Genomic DNA, 23469 nt, shown 5'->3' with positions numbered 1-23469 from the left:
GAAGTATGTTATAGGGTAGTTATTTTTGTAAAGATAAAAAAAAACTCATTTAATGAAACATTTTATCATATCAAACCAATAGGCCTATGTAGCATATTTTGAGGGTCATAAAATGCTGCTTGAAGAAAACACTTTTAAAAATAAACACTAAAAAACAATATTTTTATCACAAAAGCATTTCCATGAATACTACGATTTTAGTCTTAAAGTTACCTTCAGGAATATTACTCTGGTCAGAATTTTCCGTAATGAATATGCGTATCTTATTAAAAGATGTAGCCTTACTTAAAACAACATATATATATACAGGGTGAGTTTTAAATGAGTTCCCCCCTACTTTTTTCTACATTTCTTAAGATATCAACTTCGAACCACGTCAGATCATTGTAGTGTAGTAAGTACTTCGTTTTGACTGGGTAAACATTTTTAGCTGCCATCTTGGATCCGCCATATTGGATACAAAATTTTTTTTTCAAATGCAAAGGTAGGTTTGTGACCCATTGTTTTAAATTAAAATTTTACGCTGATTACAATGCCGGAATTAGTTTTTTAAAATCTTGATCCGTTCTAAAGTTATGAGGACTTTTAAAACTTTATTATAGCCCATTTTAACATTGTGCATTTACAAACTAAGACCATAATCTCAAAATAGTGCTAGATAAAGATAAGTATACACCGCCATTCATTGTCGACCTATTATCACTTGGTTATGGCGGATGTATTTTTTTCGGCCGCCATCTTGGATCTGCCATTTTGAAATGTGATAAATTAATTTAAATATGAAGGTGGTGTTGTGACCCATCATTTCAGACTACTTTTTTATGCTGAATTTAATGCCGCAATCCGTTTTGCATTTTCATATTTGTTTTTTGAAATATTGGAAATTTAAGTAAGATAATTTTAATATTTCATCAAGAAAGCCTGAGAAACAAAAACGGATTGCGGCATTGAGTTCAGCATAAAAAAGTAGTTCAAAATGATGGGTCACAACATCACCTTCATATTTAAATTAATTTACCACATTTCGAAATGGCAGATCCAAGATGGCGGCCGAAAAAAATACATCCGTCATAACCAAGTGATAATAGGTCGTCAATGAATGGTGGTGTATACTTATCTTTATCTAGCACTATTTTGAGATTATGGTCTTAGTTTGTAAATGCACAATGTTAAAATGGGCTAAAAATAAAGTTATAAAAAGTCCTCATAACTTTAGAACGGATCAAGATTTTTTAAAACTAATTCCGGCATTGTAATCAGCGTAAAATTCTAGTTTAAAAGAATGGGTCACAACCCTACCTTTACATTTGAAAAAAAATTTGTATCCAATATGGCGAATCCAAGATGGCGGCCAAAAATGTTTACCCAGTCAAAACGAAGTACTTACTACACTACAATGATCTGACGTGGTCCGAATTTGATATCTTAAGAAATGTAGAAAAAAGTAGGGGTGGAACTCATTTAAAATTCACCCTGTATAGTTGCTCATTACTGAAATTGGTCTGGCTAAGAAGAGTGCTGTTCTTCTTCTCACTTTTAATTTCTGACAACAGCTGGAGTTTCATAACAATATTTGTTCCCCATGTTAACCTTATGGAGAAATACAAAACTTTAAAGGGCCCCTAGGCCTCACCCTCTAATTATTTTCCAAAAAAAAAGGTTTCCTGCACAACTTCACGTTACGCTCTTTCCAATGACACCAAGAACATGTAAATCGGTTCATCAGTTTTGGAGGAGTAATTGTCACAAAAAACCTGCTGCGTATTAATTAAGTACAAGAGGTTCTACCCGCGAATTCACGGGTGTACAGAAGCCTAAATTAATTTTATCAACTTTGACTTTCCCTATTTCATAAAGGGCCCGAGTTCGAGAAATTGTCATCTGAAAGGATGTTAAAGGCAGTGGAACCTTCATACCTTACGGTGGTCGAGGTGGGAATGGTTGTACCTGAACTCGCCGCTCTCTCTCTCACGACGTCTTTAATACTTTAATACTTTACTTAAATATTTTTCAATGAATTGGTGACCTGTTAAAGATCGGTCACAACCTCTTGGAACGAACAACATATATGGTTTGTTATTATCTCATATTAATTGTGTTTCCGAACACCTTTAATCACTCACTTGTATCAAACAGCTAGAAATAGCTTCACTGTCCATTCACCGCACCTCTTTTAAGAACATAAAAGTAAATCATAAAATAAGTAAACAAAAATGTAAACAAACCAACTATATTTTCAATTGCATTGGCCAGCTGTTGTTCACTAAATTAATCGAATAACGTTAACTTCCAAAACATGCTAGATGTAGCCCTTTGGAAATCAGCCTGTGGGGCAGAGCCCTTAGGGAATTCGTCAATATCAATACTTTTCTGCAAATCTACACACTCTAAGCTTCATATTGATATACCATATGCCTATATTTTTATTTGGTAAAATGGCCTTAACCGTTTACATAAAATTTGATTGTATCACTTTAATAATATAATAGATATATATATAGATAGATAGATAGATACTGTAGATAGATAGATGCCTTGTAGTACAACCTGTCAAATTTTGTAATGATTGCTAACTAACTTTCAAATTGTATTTACTTCTCAATTAATTGTGATAAACTCTGTGATATTAGTTTTAGACCTATTTATCAACTTAAAATACATTTTCCCTTCCTTCGTAGACTTCAAAGACACTCTGTAACACACTTCTCAATTAGACAACTGCTCTGCATGAAAAATGTTTGACTCTTCCAATACATTGTAATATGTCTCCTGGAAATAAATATGTCTTATGGCTTATGTCATCACTGTGGTATTGAATTCCATTCGCTTGGGAACAATTTGTATTTATATTTTATATTTCTATTTTAATCGCTCCTATAATAATTATTGTCTCCATTTAAAATTGTAGGTACATTTAATAATTGAGCTCGATGGTGAGGGTCCGTGACAATGTCCTGATAACCCCGCATAATTTCGTGGACGCCTTCGAACACCTCCTAATGATGATATCTTTGTTGTCGTTAGTTTTCAGCCTGTGTAATATTGTGTGGACCCATTGTTACTTCACAAGGTGTGTCGCGTGCGCCGCGCCGTCGCGAGCGAATTGACCTCTATCCGGATCCATCCGGTTTTCTTGTTTACACCTCTAATACATATAAAATCATTCCATTCTCTTCGTAGACTATTCCTTGTCTTACGCGTTCATCTAATTCCATTAAATTGAGATTATATTGCCCGTGGATAGAAAATACGAACAATATTTTGTTTGATACCTAATATGTCTCGTTCTCTTATACTAATTGGTTGTAGGTGTCAATTAACTTACATTGCCAGGAAAGCAAAAACGTGCTAAACATACTAATTTTTAATGTTTAGTTTACTGTATGTTCGTTTGCGTTCACGATTCGCGCTGACGAACCTGTAAAGTACAGTGACATCTACAATAAATTGAATTACACGACGAGATAAATTAGTGCTGTACCATTATATTAGTTGTTACAGTAATCCAGAGGCCCTATACATGGAAAACTATAACCGATCTTTGTACTTTCGTTTATCGGCGACCCATTGATATCTACACATTTGCTGCCTAAACAACATTTACATTGTTAGCAATCTGCGCAGTGCTATTTAAAAAAAAAATATACAGCACGTTATTAACTTCGTGTAGTTATTTTGTTTTAAAGCGAATCTGATTGGCGCTCATATAGTCTACTCGTCCAGTATTGACGCTTACTACTTCTACTACAGCAATGAGTATCCCTCCGTTGTAGCTCAGTCACTACTCAGGATATTGCAACGGTAAATGGACTGGCTGTGTATTGACTATTGGATACCGAAGTAGAAATCCAATCTAAATGGACCAGCTGTCACCATTTTTTAAATAAATAAAATGTATCATCAATCTGACTCTTACTTTCTCGTACTCCCATTAGCAGGTCAACAACCTTTATAACGCGGTAAGCGGTGGGAGGAACTATGATAATTTTTATGGGGAAAAGCACAAAAGTGGCAATAACTTTTGAACCGTATTTTTACAGCAATGCGGGGTTGCACTATTTCGTTTAGAATTATAAGGACCATAATATACAAATTTCAATCAAAACCGGCTTTTTCTTAAAATCAGATATTCCGTTATTTTTTTAGTTTTTTTTTGTGGCAAAATAATATAGGTTAAGCTACAATAACATTTGAACCTTAATTTTTGCAGCAATGTTTTATTTTATTTTTTAAACCACATTTTGTTCAGAATTTAAAGGTCTATAACATACTAAATGTGTATCAAAATCGTTCGTGTGTATCGATCGTTTGGAAAAAGTTGGATTTTCCGTTATTCTATGGGGTTTTATGGGGAAATCGCCGTTAACATTTTTTGTATTTAAGGAGATACCATGGATTAGTACCTACATACCAAATTTAATCAAAATCGGACCACAGGTGTGGTCTGTAGCTCCTTACACATCCACACACAGGCGTCACTTCGAAAACCACTTTTGGGTTCAGGGGGGCCCAAAACGGATATATTCACTTTAATACTTTCTTATTAAATGGTGACCATACAAAGTAAGTATTTTAAGCCAAGTATGAATGGAGATGAGTGTAGGATGAGTGGCGCGATCTTGTAGTCTTGTTAGTGACTAAGGCCGACATATTCCGTAGACACAGCTGTTAATTGATAGCCCATACAGCTAATGGCAACTAAGGGACCTACAGTTTATTGTGGAATCCGAACCACATTTTTTCCTTGGTATATACGAATAGGTCTAAATCAGGATAGTACTGCGGATAGTCGAGTGCAAAACTCAAACTCGAAAATTTTACCGAAAACCATACTTTCTCCATATACTAGGTATAAGGGGCGAAAGTAAAAAGAACATAGGTCTGTGAGTCAGTCATTGAATGCGCTAGTGTCTAAAATTATATTTTCTACCTAATTTTTTGTTGATGACCAAGTTGATTGGTCATAGCAGTTGCTATTAGCTAATAATAAGTAAATTCAATTTCATTAGCTTGGTATAAGTATCGTACAATGTACTGTAACGCCATTAATGAAGGCTGTCAGGTTGCAGCACTCATCGGTCTGCTGCTGGCCAAGACAAGTTGCATTGTTGCCAATGTGGTTACTGACCTCGGCCGGATTGTACTGGTTTTTGATAGGTTTTTATCAAACGTTTATCCTTTACAAACTTTGCAACATTTACTGAAACAATCTGAGTAATTTTCCAGTGGCCTAGTTCCCGACTTGTTGTAAAACATCCCTCGTGCTTCTGTACACGATTTACTTTAACAGTTTACACATGCATTTTCCAAAGAGTGCTTACCCTTCATCATTGACGTATAGTCTACAAATGATTAATATCAATAAAAGTTTTGATTATTTAATTGCCTTTTGGTGTTTATAACATTTAGGTCAAGTACAGGTATACATAAAAAAATTGTATGAATAAGTCTATGTTTATTGAATGACATGAGAGTGACGCTTTTATCATGGTGTGCAGGTTTGTTTATACATAGTGTATAATAACATATTGAATGAATATTTTTTATTTCAATATATAAAAAAGTATTCTAATAGCCTACTCCAAAAAATATCCTCTATTTATTTTTTCTCTGGAATAAAATTCTCTAAAATATTATGAGCTTAATTTTTTTCAAGCAAACTATTTAACTAAATGTATGCAGTTTACATAAATGTATGATTTTGTTGTTATCGTGTTTAGTAGATAGAACTAGACATTCCATTCCCACCAGTTTTTAAGTCAAAATGGACGGACGTGGTTGAAGTGAACCACAAACAGATCGCGCTGATGTATATTACTGATGTCTGTCTAAATACTTTTTAACCTTGTCAATGTGATAAGACGACTTATTAAGCTTTAGCATCTTTTATATCACAAATGATCTCAGTAACAAAAATAAGGGTTAGAAAATATAATTTTAGATACTAGTGCAACCTGTGACCGGCTCACAAAAATTTGTTCTTTTTATAAAAAGTTGGTGACAGCTGGTTCACATAGGTCTACTTGTACTAGTAAACTTTACAAACCTTTGTTTTAAGGCAAATATAATATTTTGTTGAACAAAGAGTTAGCATTGTTAACCAGCAGTTTTTAGGGCAGTTAAGCGTTCAAAAACGTTTCAGTTTGTTTAAGTTATTATTCTACTTTCTTGTGCTTCGGGAACATTACAAATGTTCTGAACTTCCTCAGTGCAGCTTTCAAACTTATCGTAGTTTTAAGGTACTGTTCCGGTATATCACGCTTGTGTCCGTTCAACTGATTTCTTTTATTCAGTGTCACCAGTACATGGTCTCAGCTACGTCCACGTTGCGTCATTGAGTATACACGTATACCCAATGGTTAAATGTGTCTACTCCTATGGTACTATATTCAATGGTTGCGTATAAACTGCCGCGTCGATCATTTGCAAACAAAAAATGTATAACCGAGCTACTTTCGGAGTAATAATGCAGATTTAAAGATTATAAGTATCACTAGTGTATCCTCTGCCACTTTCCAGTGCAGGAACCGAAGGCCTTTTCACACCGGCTTCCTGGACGTCCCCGACGTCTTGGAAGAAATATATCGCTTCCCATGCTATCAAATGAGTCCGTACACACTGCGCCTCCGCGATGTCCGGGACGTCCGCGAAGGTTCTGTGACTTCCAGCACGTCTGTGGCCTAGCGCATGCGCAGTGAACACGTAGGAACCAATAATAAGTTCTAAATCTATCTTCGTCCAGCTCCAAGTCATGCATCAAGTGATGGTATCCTCCAAACCTCTTCCGCTTTTAATTTATGGGGTGAATCAATTCATTTCTTTTATTTAAGGAGTATAATATAACACTAAGTCATCGTCACTGTCACTACTTGATTTGTCCATCCATGGAACAGTAAATCCGGGCTTACATCATGGAACTGGCAGAAAAGACATCTTTAGCACGGGTACTAACAGACTTAAACACTGAGTGAGAACTGCACTGCACTTGACTGATCACCTGTCCATGAGTCATGCGCAAACAAGTGGACGTTTGAAACGTCGCTGGGCGGTGTGAAAGGGGTGCGTCTGCGGCTTCCCGGACGTCCCAGACGTCCAGGAAGCCGCAGACACCGGTGTGTAAGAGCCTAAGATGTACGTGCCATAGTGGCGACTGGCGACGGCGACAGCCTGACGAATGACGGACGATGCATCGCGAGTATGGCGAAAGCGCGACAGCTGACATAATGGACATCCAAGAAGCGGTGCAGCGGTGATGTACAGACAATACTACAAGATCCTGGATACACGTGTTGTGTTGGCGTCCTTAAATGTAATCCTAAATGTAATGTTGGCGTTGTCAGCCGTATGATGTATCACTTCGTTGCCAGCCTCGTCGTTGCTCTACACATGTATTTGGTTCCCTAAAACCCTGATTTTGTTCCCTATTAAATATTGGCCTCTTAGCGGCATAGCTCGGAAAAACAATTTATTGTGGTTTATGCACCAGAAATAAATGATCGTGTTAAATAAATTGTCCTTTTTGAATAAAAGATAACTGCGGATCCAAAATCGATCATTCAGTTTATATGACCTGAAAGCACAAAAGATACGTCAAATAACACTTATAATAATATATTTACACTTCACCGGAGCGTGGTGAGGCCCGACCTAACGCTGATTAGTAATTACCAAATGTCTTATCATTGTCATCAACACATGTCATTGGCTATGTTAGTTGTAGGAGCGTGGTGAGGCCCGGCCTGACGCTGATTAGTAATTACCAAATGTCTTATCAGTGTTATCAACACCTGTCGTTGTGAAGCTATGCTAGTTGTAGGAGCGTGGTGAGGCCTTGACGCTGATTAGTCATTGTCAAATGTCTTATCAGTGTTATCAACACCTGTCGTTGTGAAGCTATGCTAGTTGTAGGAGCGTGGTGAGGCCCGCCCTGACGCTGATTAGTAATTACCAAATGTCTTATCAGTGTTATCAACACCTGTCGTGAAGCTATGCTAGTTGTTGGAGCGTGGTGAGGCCCGCCCTGACGCTGATTAGTAATTACCAAATGTCTTATCAGTGTTATCAACACCTGTCGTGAAGCTATGCTAGTTGTTGGAGCGTGGTGAGGCCCGCCCTGACGCTGATTAGTAATTACCAAATGTCTTATCAGTGTTATCAACACCTGTCGTGAAGCTATGCTAGTTGTAGGAGCGTGGTGAGGCCCGCCCTGACGCTGATTAGTAATTACCAAATGTCTTATCAGTGTTATCAACACCTGTCGTGAAGCTATGCTAGTTGTAGGAGCGTGGTGAGGCCCGCCCTGACGCTGATTGGTAATTACCAAATGTCAATGTCTTATCAGTGTTATCAACACCTGTCGTTGTGAAGCTATGCTAGTTGTAGGAGCGTGGTGAGGCCCGCCCTGACGCTGATTAGTAATTACCAAATGTCTTATCAGTGTTATCAACACCTGTCGTGAAGCTATGCTAGTTGTTGGAGCGTGGTGAGGCCCGCCCTGACGCTGATTAGTAATTACCAAATGTCAATGTCTTATCAGTATTTTCAACACCTGTCGTTGTGGAGTTAACCTGTTATCACCGTTACGTCACATTATTGTGGATCTCAGTGAACGCATCTGTATAAAAGTTGCTACCTTATCCAGCAATGTTTTGAACATGTCCAAATGTTACTGTAGAGTTTGATTTTTTTCTTAATGTTAAAAAAATGATAATGATGATAATACCACCCTTATTTTTTAAGGCCTGGAAATAATATATTATACTGATTTCAACATTTTAAATTAGCCTAATTCATACAAAATAAAATCTTTTTTGCAGAAAGTCAAGTCTGGCTGATTTAGACTAAACAGGCTGATACAGCACAATATTCCATGGTCTTTAGGTCGTCTCTAAACCATTTAGTACTGAGTGTTACAGCAATTTTATGCAGTCAACCTAACATAATTAAATTGCAAACGTCCTTATAAAATCCCTTTCTTTTATTTTACTAGGTTCCAGCAATGTTAAGACTTTCATCCCTTTTGTCATTTACTAAATTTATTTCTGATGTCATATAAACATCAACTCAGTCTGCTCAATTTTCTATTCAGAGCAGTTGGTTGTAAACAGTTATGTTAAGAACGTCATTGAAAATTGACGAACAGTTCTCAAATGAAAAAGCCCAATTAATTGTAAACAATACCGGTACGTAAACAATACAGAAACCTAAACAATTTTTAAAGACTTAAAATGTCACTCAATAGTGCTCTCAACAAAATGATAACTTTAGATCAAACAAATTTTTGACATAGTTGAAACTTTAGTTAACAATAAAAGAACAGATAACTGCTATCAGCTGACCACCTATTCCTCAGTGTGACCTCATTAAACAAGCATAGGGTAGTCGGTTGTAACATAACATGTACTAGGTCCGGCCTCATGATAATTTTCCTAGTTAAATTTTAGTCAATGTTTTAAAATGTTTATAATGTCCGACTAACATTAACCCAGTTAGCTCAAAGCTGTATATTCACCTTACAGCAGCTGGTTGTAACCAGTAATGTCCAGTCTTCCATCCCTTCCATCTCCACTTACTCATTACACTGCTGTAGTTGTGTATTGATTAGATAGCACACATTTACTATACAACATTCCTGTGTTTAAGTACAGTATCACAAAATAATCTATGTGGGTCATGGTCCAACAAAAACGCCATCAGTTCCTAATTCAACGTGAAGCTAACCAAAATGTGGTAGGAAATTGAAATTTTATTTCTTCAGTCATATTTTCACTTTACTATTATGTTATTTTAAATAAAACTTGAAGGACATGTTAACAAACGTGAAATACAATAAAACAAAATCTACTTGTATTTTATCGAAAAATTAAAAAATGTTTATATCTAGGTCTAAAACAAAAGTTTGTCAGGCCTATATTTGGAAGTAGTTACTTTAATTGATAACTAATATACATGAAGTATAAGTATCGTAATGTGAAATTTTGTTTATGCTGTTGTCTGTTGAGTTCCATAATGTAATTTGTAATTTGTGTGAGTCACTTGAGTGTAATCTTTTGTCAAGTACAGCAACCATCTTTGTTGACAAATTTGTGGATGTAAGGCCAACTGCGTAGCCTGACATTCAACTGATGGCCATATAGGGCATGTAGGGCTTCCTAAATCTGGTTATGAACAGCCAAACTCATCATATTGTTCTGTCAGAAAACACTTGATTTTTTGGGTTAAAATGTAACCTTTTTTAGTGAATTTCCCATATAGGGAATAAGCTCATGGTAGGTCTCATGGTAAGACCTGGACCCTGGATCGATTTACTTTTTTGTTTTGAGGTCCCCAGAGGCCAAAAACACTATCCGTTCAAATTCATATATATATATATTTATAAATGTGTCCTTTAGCACGATAACTCGAGCAAAAATGATCCGATTTTTATGAAATTTGGTATAAACGTGTAAACCTACATTTATTCGAACATGTTCGCGAACCAGCCTGGTCGGACTATGGGAACAGGAATTTATGGGGGGTTTTATAGAAAAAGGATGGCGATTTCCCATTTTTCACCCTGTAAACATAAAATTTTGCTATTTACTTCCAAATATTTTGTAGAGCTAAAAAAAAAAACAATTTAGTATGTTGAAGCATTGTTGTATGTCTAACGGTTGCAGAAAAAATCCCAAAAAAGTGTAAATTTAAAATTACCATGTTATTCTCATTGAGAACAAATAAACTGTTGTAGCTTGCTTGCCTATGGACATATTTTAATGAAATTTTGGAATTTTGTTTACTTCATACTTACTTACTTACTTGATACTTGATGTCTTCATCCTTGACCGACATTATCGGATAGATTGCGTCAATTAATTACTATATACAAATTTATACAAAACTAATATTTACAACACTACAAAAACATTGTGGCATGGCGGTTTGGATTAGACTTATTTGAATATTCCTCAGGGTAAAGAGAGTGGCTCCTCTAGCTCGGCCAACGAGTACAATGGCCTTTTCAACAGTGCTTTAAGGAGGGTCTTTTTGAAGGGCTTAATCTTCAAGTCACTTATCGTTTTAGGAAGTGAGTTAAAAATCCTTATAGCATACCGTGGGTAGCATTTTAGAGATCTGCTTAGACGACATCGGGGCATATCTAAGTCTACTGCATTCCGTGTCTCATAAGTATGCTGGTCTCTCCTTCTGTCAAAGTCTGTTTACTTTTCCTTCAGGAGACCAAGAATGTTGTAAACAAATTGGCTGAACACAGTAAGTACTTGTCGTTCTTCAAAAATCGGGCGACAGTCGTCATAGTATCCCGCAAAAGTAATCACCCGAAGTGCCATCTTTTGCAGTAGTAAAACCTGATGCGCAGCTGGACAGTGACCCCACAGGACCAAGCCATATGTTATATGGACTGTGAAAAAGGGCGTGGTAAACATTCATTAGATAAGGCAGAGTGATTTCTGATCTCAGTTTTCTCAGAAGATAGATTATGCGGGAAAGTTTCACACATACCTTTTCTATATGGGAATTCCAGTTACATTTGGAGTCTATCCAAAAGCCGAGTAGTTTTACTAGGTCCTCCTCCTCCACAGTTTTTAGGCTACAAATAAGAGATTGGGTTTTATCCTCATTGGTTTTAAGCTGATTAGCGTTAAACCAATCCTTGGCCTGGGATAGCAGGTGTTCGGCCTCAAGTCTTAGCTGCGATATATCCCGTCCTGTGGTTATAAGGGTCGTGTCATCCGCGAACAAAAGCGTTCGACCATTGAGCCACAGATCATTAATCATGACGGCGAAGAGAAGTGGGCCTAAAATAGACCCTTGTGGCACACCATGTTTAACACCTCTTACACTAGAAGATGCTTACAAAGAGACGATCTGCGCTCTCCCCTGCAGGTAGCTTGAAAGTGTATCAAGTACTCTCCCTCCAATCCCGAATATTCTCAGCTTGTCTAAAAGGATGCTATGTGACACAACATCAAACGCTTTGCTGTGGTCACACAGATTCAGGTGAACAGACTCATTGCTTTCAAAAGCATCCGAAATTGTGTTAGCTAGGTTGATTAGGGCCGAAGTGGTGGAACGCCCTCTTCTGAAGCCATGTTGTGCGTTGCTCAAAAGATTGTTTGTTTCAAGCCATTCTACAAGTTGCCTTTTCATAACAGCTTCAAATATCTTAGAAAAAGTTGGGAGGATCGATAACGGCCGGTAGTTTGCCAAATTTGCAGGGTCACCTTTCTTAAAGATAGGAACTGTTCTGGCCGTTTTAAGGCAATCGGGAAAAACTCCTTTGGCGAGGCAAGCATTAACTAGCTTAGTGAGTGGATCTACTAGTACATCCACAATGGCTTTTAGGATCTCACAGGACATGCCATGAACATCTTGGCTCCTAGAATTCTTGAAATTGTGAACAATACTTAAGACTTCCTGTGTACCTTCAACCAGCTAGAAAGTTGCAAATTTGGATCCTTATCCATCCGGATATGTGATGTGTCTGTTTGCACAGCTGGTAAGCCTGAAACAATGTTTTCTGCAACCTGGACAATACTAAGCTATCAATATTTCAATAAAAAAAAAACAACGACAGCAGCAAACCTAAGTACTCACTAAAATTAAGTACTGTATAATGCAGTTATACTTGTGCTTTGTGTTTGGAATGGGAGAGAACACGTTTTAAGAAAATTAAGTTTACTATAATTTGTTTGTATACTATAGTCTAACACAACTACCATAGCCATAATGTTCTACCACTTTACCTAAACAATAGAAACAAGTCAAGCTTTTTGCTGCTGCTTGGTTCAAATTAGCTGTTGGCATAAATGCAAAAAGAATTAATAGTTCTGAACAAGATGCTAATGATATTCATTAGCATTAAAGGGTTATAAGGTTTACCAACAGGGTGACCTTATAACCCTTTAATGCTAATGAATATCATAGAACCAACTTGTGTAGTTGAAACAGCTGGCAAAATGATTTAATTCCTTTTAAATATGAATGCTCATAGGTTAAAATGGGATACCCCCACCGCAGCAAACCTGCAGACTAAGCAAATTTCCATTTGCTTGATTGGATTTACACAAAAATGTCTCCTTAAAAGTACCACATTTATTCCCTATTTAAGTAACATTAATTTAACGATAACTTAAGTTTGCTGCAACAGGGAGGGTAAAATGTGTTTTTTTTTTTTGTAAAATGTTAATAGTTTAGAATGAAATGAATGCATTTTCCAAATTTGATCAAAATATGTTCATAAACAAGCAAACTACAACAGTTTACTTATTCTCCATAAGAATAACATGGGAATTTTAAATTTACAGTTTTTTGGAATTTTCTCCGTAACCATTAGGCGCATAATAACGCTTCAATATACTAAATTATTTGTTTTTTAAAGCTCTACAAAATGGTTTGGAAATAAAATGTTAAATTTTAAGTTTTTAGGGTTAAAAATGGGAAAAACCAATTTTTACCCCATAAAACCCCCCATAAACACCTGTTCCCATAGTCCGATCATGCTGGTTCGCGAACTCGTTCGAATAAACGTGGGTTTACATGTTTGTACCAAATTTCATCAAAATCGGATGAGTTTTGCTTGAGTTATCGCACTAACGGACACATATATAAATATATATATATATAAATATATATATATATAAATATATATATATATATAAATATATATAAATATATATATAAATATATATATATATATATGAATTTGAACGGATGGTGTTTTTGGCCTCTAGGGACCTCAAAACGTAAAAGTAAATCGGTCCCGGGTCCAGGTCTTACCATGAGTACTACGGTAATAGCTTATTCCCTATATGGGAAATTCGCTAAAAATGGGAAACTCTAGAGCCACTAGGCCAGAGCCCGAAAGGATTTTTTAGATAAGAATATGTCTTATATGTTAATGCGGGAATGTGAGCTATCATCATACCAAATTTCAACCCAATCCGACGAGTAGTTAATGAGCGATTGAACTTCAAACAAACATACAAACATACAAATAAACTAACAAACACACAAACTTTCACATTTATAATATTAGTAAGATAAGATGATATGTGTGTGTGTGTGTCCGTTAGCACAATAACTTGAGTAAAATTCATCTGATTTTGATTAAATTCGGTACAAACCTACATTCATCTGAACAAGTATGCAAATCAGCATATCGGTCAATGGGAATGGGGTTTTTATGATTTTAAAAATTGGGGTTTCCCATTTGTCACCCCAAAATATAATTTTGCAATTTATTTCCAAACTATTTCGTAGATCTTGAAAAAACAAATGTTTTAGTTTATTTAAGTGTTGTTGTATGCTTATTGGCAACGGAGAAAATTCCAGATACCCCTGCTGCAGCAAACCTACCTAATTAAGTGTACATACTCCCACTGATAGCTTAATGAGTCTAATATTTTAATTGGTGTACATACACGAGTACACAAATTGTTATCATCTTACAGTTGAACATTCAAATGTAAAATGATATTTAAATCCTCATTTGAATACAACACATATAATTAGATCTTGGTCAAACAGTCTCTAATGACAAGTTTACAAAGGAGGTGTTTGTTGGCTCAACACTGTGTTATCTTTATATGGCCATCAGAGCAGGTCTGTTAGCTGTAGACGGTGACCGCATTTCTACTGTTAGGGTGTGTTCACAAAGAAAGCTGGTTACAAGTAACATATTTTTAGCGCTTTTCAGCTCCAAACGCTTTAGAATTTTGTTGTGTGTACACAACAAAAGCTTGCATTTCAAGCTAGTTTTTTTTAAGACAATGTCTAATTAAGTGATGAAGAGTTATTTTTGCTGAAAAATGTTGAATTAAAAATTTGTAGAAAGAAAGTCGGTGTTCATGCAATTAACTGTGGAAGAGGTAGGTTTACGGAATACCACCATCTATTTCCTCAATTGACTTCAAACAACATGAGGTTTTTTCTTATATGAGAATGGAGTCAACCACGTTTAGTTACATCCTCAAGAAACTCTAAAGCATGTAGTTTGAGGCGTTTGTCCCAAATAGCCCCTCTTCTAAAGACTTGAGATATTAGTTCATCGACATCCATACTGCACACAGTTTGTCACCGACTGGATCGGTCAACAAGAGCCGGAAAACAAATACAAAACGTTCTTGCGTGATTGTCTTTGTCAGAACCTGTAGCAAGGGCTTGCTAGCCGGGGCAAGCTTTGTCTGTGGACACAAACGCTTGATACAATGTAGACCTTTCTCACGCCGGTTGGAACTTGCAAGCGCTTGCAACCAGCTTTCATTGGGAACGCACCCTTATACTGCAAAATCACATTCACATTACTTCGGATTGGATACAAATATTTATTTAATATCACATGTACGAAGTTTTTAAATATAATTTTCAAAACTTGATTGACTCATCTTGTTTGTTAGGGCTGAAATGTCATTAAATATTGTTCAATAATTTGTCCATTCAATTGTTGTGGGGTTAAAATAAAGTTGATGTAATTTGCTTTGTTTCTTCAGCACAAGTCAGCAAAATTATATTAGGGTTCCTCTATGCAATTCATCTTTGGTAATCTTTTTATGTCCTGATTAGAAGGGCAGAAAGGGTAACAGCAAAAACAGTGAATTTGTTTGTATAAAGCCTCGGGCTGTTAGACATGAATTAATAAATCAAAAATGAATTAGAGTTTTTTGAACATAAATCTAGTTACTTTGATTTAGAGGAAATCGTAAAGCAATTTAACAGTTAGCTTTTTAATGTAGGCAATAAGGAGTTTTTGGGAAGTGTGATCCAAGCAACTTTAGTTGAATGTTTTACACTTGTTTTTCATTGCTACCTTATAGTGATGGAGCAGTTTAAACTATCTTGCTTTTAAACGTAGGTAACTTTTAATTTAATCAATTTATTGGTAATGCATTTGTAAACTAGAAGTAAAGCCTTTTCCACTTTCATGTGATTAAAATATCAAATTGGCATTGCATATTGTTGTTTGTTTATTGGATGAATATATTTAGTCTAACAGGCTGTAGTTTTTCATTTAGCTTAAATATATTTCATGATAATCAGCCTTAAATTGATCAGGATGGGGAATTTAAACCCATTCGACCACACATAAAGATAACCTGACAATAAAATGTACTTGCACAGTAGTTTCTATACTAAGTAGTATTATCTTTAATCCGACAGATTAAACGGGTGAGTGGAATGATCTATGATTCAGTGTCTAACAATGTGTAAAGTTGTAGCTTATATACACATGCCATATCACTTAGACAACAACTTTGCTATCACAAAATATGGCTCTTGGCTATATCTTCCCCTAAGTATATACATTGTTACGGTATGCCTAAATATGCTTGATACTGATTTACAGCTTCTGAAGTGGTTTATGGTGTTGTAAATCTCTCCAGACCGCTTTCATATTATTTTGTGTAAATTTCACAAACAAGTAATAAATACTTCTAAAATGAATCACGTTATTCATATTTTCAAATATTTTAAAGACAAGCAGACTTATCTTTTATATGTTGTTGTTATAATCAAATAAATATTAATATCATATTTGTCACTTAAATTTACTGACTAAAATTGTAAGGTGTTTTAGCGAATTTCCCATATAGGGAATAAGCTATTACCGTAGTACTCATGGTAAGACCTGGACCCGGGACCGATTTTATTTTTCATTTTGAGGTCCCTAAAGGTCAAAAACACCATATGTTCAAACTCATATATATATATATATATATATTATATATATATTGTATATATATTATATATAATATTATTATATAATTAATATATAATTATTATATATATATATGTGTGTCCGTTAGCGCGATAACTCGAGCAAAAATCCGATTTTGATGAAATTTGGTACAAACGTGTAAAGCTACGTTTATTTGAACGAGTTCGCGATCCAGCATAATTGGACCATGGGAACGGGGGTTTATGGGGGTTTTATGGGGTAAAAATGGGGTTTTCCCATTTTTACCCTAAAAACAAAACATTTTGCAATTTCTTTTTAAACCGTTTTGTAGAGCTTAAAAAAAGAAATAATTTAGTATATTGAAGCACTTTTGTATGCCTAACGGTCATGAAAAAAATTCAAAAAAGTGCAATTTAAAATTCCCATGTTATTCTTATGGAGAAAATGAAAATTCTTTGTAGTTTACTTGTTTATGTATATATATTGATAAAATTTGGCAAATTTATTTATTTCATCTTATACTATTGACGTATGGTCAAAAAACACTTTTTACCTTCCCGTAGCAGCAAACCTAAGCACTTGTTAAATCTAATGTTATTTAAATAGGGAATAAATATGTCTTATTAATGGAAATATTTTAGTAAAAATGTGATCATACAAGTTGAAATTCGCTTAGTCTGCAGGTTTGCTGCGGCGGGGGTATTTAAGTTCATTATTGTTTTTTAAAACAATTTTGTATACTTTTGTGTATTTCTGCCCAATGTGTTAAATTATTATACTAGTGTGATAGAAATAACTTTTATTTTTTACACACTTGTAAATTAATTATGACAAACGGTAACCAATCATCAACCACGTCCCCTAATTAATAGCTAAATGTAATTAGGTGCATATACAAATAATTAATATTTTTTTAATATTTAATTTTCAAAAAGAAAACAAAATCAGATGTTGTTTAGTTTGTACTTTTAGGGTATTGTTTTTGTTTTATGAAATTTATTTTTGGTATTAGTGATGAGTAGTGAATATTTATATATTACTAGCTGGCCCGACAGACGTCATCCTGTCCTATGTGGTTTTATGTCAAATGCTCGTTCATTTTCAAGATGAGCTCGTTCGCATGGCTCAATCACGTCCTGGTCGAAGGAGCTTGTTCGCTGCGCTCACTTGCCCTCAGGTTAGCTCGTTCGCTACGCTAACTCGCCTCCAGGTTGAAGTTTGTTCGCTACGCTCACTCACCTTTTGGTTGAAAATTAGCAATTGTCATAAATAAAAAAGAATAATAGTGCTGCACCCTGTTGGTAAACCTATTAACTTTTTAATGCTATTGAACATCACAGAATCAAATTGTTTAGTTAAACCAGCTGTTAATGTTAATGATTCTTTAATTCCATTTAAATATGAGTACTCATAAGGTTTACATGGGAAACTCCAGAGCCACTGGGGCGGAGCCCTTTTTACAGATCTGCACCAAACTTCACACAAACCATCCTTGAATAATGCTTAAGAATGCCTGAAAGTTTAATTACAATCTGTTGAGCGGTTCCGGAGTCCATAAAGGACAAACAAACAAACATACATACATACATACAAACAAACATACATTGGATTTTATATATATAGATGTTTCAAATAGTGTACATGTTGCTCAAATTCGAGCAATTGCAAAGTATTACAGGAGTTATTTCAAAAGAATAACGGTCATATTTACAATGAGTTTAAAAGAGTCAACTCAAAGATTACCAGTGTGTAACTCAGACCATGTTTATCTTCGTTATTGACAAACCTAAAGCATTCCGGCCGGTTTTCTCCTTCTCAAAATGCCTCGCTGTACAGGCAACACAGGTCATTGATAGAGGACCAATTGAGAACGAAAAGTCGTTTTGGGTAGTGTTAGGCCATATTTGTAACCTAATAGTTGAGATTGTCCAGGGTCAGGTGCTGACTGTGATGAGTTAAGCCTATTCCGTACTGTTCTGTATCTGCGGTCGTTATCATAACTACTATTGTTGTTGTCGCGTCGGAGGCATTTAAAAGAAAAAAACAACAAATAAACAAATTATAGCTACACAAAACAACGATAAATGCACTAATTTAAGTTACAATCATGCTTACACGGTCCGTCATAGCGACACAAAACAACGATAAATACACAAATTTGAGATACAACCATACTATCACGATCCGTCTTGGGGGTTATGTTTACACAAACTCAAATAGTAAATAAATGTACTCAATGCGTTTCGTTGAATTGAAAAATAAATAACAGCAATTAAATTATACAGCTGATCAAAATGTAAACAATTATGTTCTTCATAAGGATAACATGGGAAATTTCAAAGCCACTAGGGCAGAGCCCAAGGGACTTTTTCAAAAATGTAAGGCCAGTTTGCAAATCTACGCGACACGCTCATTCCAATGAGACGTCAATGGATAAAATCAGTTGAGAAATGACGGAGGAGTTCAACCGACAAAGTTTCATGTAGCGTATTAATTATATAGATACACTCAAGGACAGATCCACATGTGTAAATTAGCTTCCAGGACTTAAAAAATAAGAAAAATATACCAAACCTTCTGGACTAAATAGGTTTGGTCCTGTCCTTGAAAAGAAAATTGGGTAGGCTAGTCAATATCTTTTGCGTGTTTGGGGTTTTTACCACTTTTTGATATTTTTTATCTTAGCATTTTCAATGCAAGTCATTCAGTCACTAAGTTGATTTGCTCAATAAAGATTCTGATTTCTAAAAAATACCCCCGCTGCAGCAATCCTGCCGACTAAGCGAATTTCCATTTGCCTGCGTTGATTTTCAATTAATCTATTAAATTAACATTTATGTTTAACGAGTACCTAGGTTAGCTGCTACAAGGAAACTAATAAAGTGTGTTTTTTATTAAAATATCAATAGCTTAGTATAAAATAAATAAATCTGCCAAGTTTGATCAAAATATATCCATAAACAAGCAAACGACAACATTTTACAATATTCTCCATAAGAATAACATGGAAATTTAAAATTAACAATTTTTTGAATTTTCTCCGTAGCCAATCACAGTACAAAAACATACTAAATTATTCGTTTTTGTAATTTTTTTTAAAAGTTCTAGAGAAAAATTGATAAACTTTTGGTTTTAGGGGTAAAAAATGAGAAAAACCCATTTTTACCCCATAAAACCCCCCGTTAAACATCGTTCCCATGGTCCGATCATGCTAGTTTGCGAACTCATTCAAGTTTATCCTGCCTTACACCTTTAAACCAAATTTTATCAAAATCGGACTAAAATTAATCAAGTTATCATCTCTACGGACACACACACATATATATACATATATAAAAATTTAAACAAATTGTGTTTTTGGCCTCTGGGGAAAATGAAAAAATAAATCGGTCCCGGGCCTAGGTCTTACCATGAGACCTACGGTAATAGCTACCCTATAGGGAAATTCGCTAATACATATGGACCTGAAAGCCACTAAGAGCTGTATATTTTCTCCATTCTCCAAGGACACTGGACAACTTTGCTGTGACATAATATTGGTTTTTTCACTTATTTTTGTAATAGTTGTTAAATAATTGAATGAAATGTTTATTGATAGATAGGTTCCAAAACACTTGTTCCACAAAATTTCCCCTCTAGTCAAACCCTGGATACATCTATTTTTGTTTAAACCAGCTTATTCCGGTGAGATGTGTTCTAGTTAAGTTAGGATTTATGACTTGCAATCTTAAACTTATTATTCTTATTTTTTTTTCATACGATAGACGATTTCAGTCCTAGAAGTACATGAATGTGTTTTATAAATCTTTCTGTTAAGTTTTAACCTCAAGTTAGTTCATTATAATAGAAAAATCTGATACCTCTAGACAGCTGACAAACAGCAATTTGTCTCAAAGTGAGCACAATGCTTGGATCAATAAGGGTGGGGCTTGCCAATATCATTACCAAACTGTGAAGATAGGTCCACAATCTGCCCTGTCTGAAAATAGGGAAAAGTAGTCTGCAAACAATACAATAACCACTGGCTACTGACAGATGCATTGTGGGCAAATCATGTCTACCTAAAACTACGCCATCCAAACACCAAGGGTCTGGTTAACTCTTCTGGATGTTTGGTTCTCAATTGTGTCACAAACACTGTAAATTAACTTTACAGCTCAGTAAAATCTTACTCAGTTTAGGTCCAAACTAAATTTTTAAACATTTATACTTTCTTCCAATCACCTAGTTAAATTTTATAGCTACCAAAGCTTAAGTATAAAACTCAGAATTGGGTAAACATAAGCATGAGGGTACATAGATCAACACACTGTTCATTGTTCATAAGTATGTAATCTATGTTGTTTTTGTTGCAGCTAACAACAGAGTTCAACGACCTGGAGAAGGACGAGGTAAACATTATATCTGGAGCCCTGGAGTTACGGAAGAAGGTTGTAGCAGATGTAATGACTAAGCTGGATGATGCCTTTATGCTGTCCTATGATGCCATCATGGATTTTGAAACTGTCTCAGAAATCATGAAATCAGGTTAATAATCTTTGGTGCAAAACTGTGTTAAGATCGCTTTTTACTTTAAAACAGAGGAAAAAGCACCATCATTGTGCAAAAAGAGTTAAGAAAAATATTTAATAGAGGTCTACTCAATGTTCTCTTTAAATGGTTGTGTTGCTGGCCTAGTGGTTAGAGCATCTGACTTTGGTATAAGAGAGACGCGGTTAATTCCTGTTATGTCCTTAAACATTTTATGGATTTGTGCTGCTTTCCCTTGAAAGCATTTGTGATAACTTTGTTTAAATGCATAATCATAATAAAAATAGACATAATAAAAAAATACTATACAATACAAGATTTGTACAAGAAATCTCCTCTCTTTATTCCTCATCTGACTTACTTGAACAAAGAGGTACAATACCATGTACCTAAAGAGGTTCAAAAGAGGTACACCATTTTTTTACTGTTGGTGTTAAAATAGCTGTTTGTTTATACCTTTTCCACATTAAAAATGAGAATTTGTTTTAGACCATTTTGTGCAATGGAGAACAAAATAAAAAAGGCTCCAACAACATTGGAAATTCATTTTTTATACTTGATTACAAATAAATTGTAAAAGTATAGAGTAATATCTATATATCTAATTCCGTACGCCCAAAATTTTACAATGAAATTGTGAGCAAACGGGAGGCCGTAGAAAGCTGGGAGAGGTCTCATTTTAAAGGTCTGGACATGAAATTTTGGGGAAAATTATTCATTTTTCTTAATCGTGCACCAAAAAGTTGCTACGGAATAAAATAATTCACATTTAAATAGCATGGGAATCTAGGTCATGTCTGCTTTGTTTACTTTAAAACATGTGGTTTAACTTTATTTAAAGCATATGGTAATATGTATCATTACTGTAATATGTGTACTATTTATAAAGCTGAAATAAACTTTTTCCCAAATTTAAGGGTCTGGATTTATTGAAGTACGATTGGTTGTGTAGGTATGTCTGAAATAAGTGTAAAGATAGACGTATTTACTGGAGTAGGCAAAGGGAACATATTTTTCATGCCAAAAATTAAACTAATATCTACAGATCCTAATATGCCGTTTAAGTTTACAAGGATTCAATGCCCATTGCAGTTTTCACTGTTATTATAAATAAAGTGCAAGGCCAAACCTTCAAAAAAGTTGGCATTTATTTGAAAAAAAAACCAGTGTTAACATACACAAATGTTAAACGATAATTCAAGGTAGGGTAACCCATGAGACTAATACATGTAATTTATACAAAATAGTTACTAGAATATACATATAGGGGCTATTGCCCCTACAAGCCACTAGTTTGTTTGTAATTTCACTGCTATAATGTTGCAGGGTTCTCCCGTATCCCTGTGTACGAAGGGTCTCGCAAGAACATCATCACAGTGTTGTACATCAAGGACCTCGCTCTTGTGGATCCTGATGACAACACTCCTCTCAAGACATTGTGCCAGTTCTATCAAAACCCATGCTACTTTGTATTTGAGGACACCACATTAGATGTGCTCTTTAAGCAGTTTAAAGAAGGTGTGTTGTTTGTTTATGTAATGACCCTTGTGCTTTTATATTTTACTGTTGCTGAATTTTTACTAACTGCAGTATACCAGTTTCACTTGGAACCAGGCAATTTTGAATAATCTTGTAGTATATAGCCAAGCGTGGATTCATTATTGGTGTTCTGTTGGTTCTTTTTTTTAATAGTAAGAAGAATTTGATAACGGGGTTGTCATAATTGTGGGAGTAATATATGTCTGTTAACGCCATAAAAATATATTAATTTTTTAATGCAATTTGACTGTATTTTCAGATCCAAACAGGGCCCAGTCCCAATTAGTTCTAGTTTCAGGACTCCAGTATAAACATTACTACATTCATAAACATTACTCTTTTGTTGTTCATGTTGTTAGTCAATTCTATAATTTTATATAATTAAAGATAATTAAAATTACCTGCTTCAATATTACATTTTTGAATTGCTCCAACCTACAAGCAATAGGTTACAGCAAAGGCCTGTATCAAAGGCTACAGGCAATTTTTGCTCTAGGCAACAGGCAACAGCACTAGTAACAATACCTTGAAATGTGATATACGAGGGTCGTCCAGTTAGTAAAGAACATTTTAGCCTGGTTAAATAGAAACAGAAGATATTAACACTATCAACCAATCAATCAATCAATTTTCTTTATTGGGATTTCTTTAAGAAATACAATAGTGTCATATACATGGATTGTAATTAGAATTTTAATCTTGCTTAACAATTTTGATCGAAGAAT

General features: G+C 35.1%; 1 protein-coding gene across 4 annotated transcripts in view; it reads left to right on the top strand.

Moving 5' to 3' along the window:
• LOC128995850 (unextended protein-like) overlaps nucleotides 1–23469 on the top strand; it is a 116085-nt gene that overhangs the window by 34742 nt on the left and 57874 nt on the right. For all 4 annotated transcript variants that reach the window (XM_054422758.1, XM_054422007.1, XM_054421228.1 and 1 more), the window contains exons 3-4: nucleotides 21031–21202; nucleotides 22532–22723. In XM_054422758.1, coding sequence (XP_054278733.1) covers nucleotides 21031–21202; nucleotides 22532–22723 — 364 coding nt within the window. The remainder of the gene's footprint in view (nucleotides 1–21030; nucleotides 21203–22531; nucleotides 22724–23469) is intronic.

Source organism: Macrosteles quadrilineatus, unplaced genomic scaffold (assembly GCF_028750875.1).
Source record: "Macrosteles quadrilineatus isolate MER2022 unplaced genomic scaffold, UCM_ALF_1.0 Scaffold_1__1_contigs__length_201487025, whole genome shotgun sequence".
Taxonomy (NCBI): domain Eukaryota; kingdom Metazoa; phylum Arthropoda; class Insecta; order Hemiptera; family Cicadellidae; genus Macrosteles; species Macrosteles quadrilineatus.
This window is presented reverse-complemented; position numbering and strand designations above follow the sequence as displayed.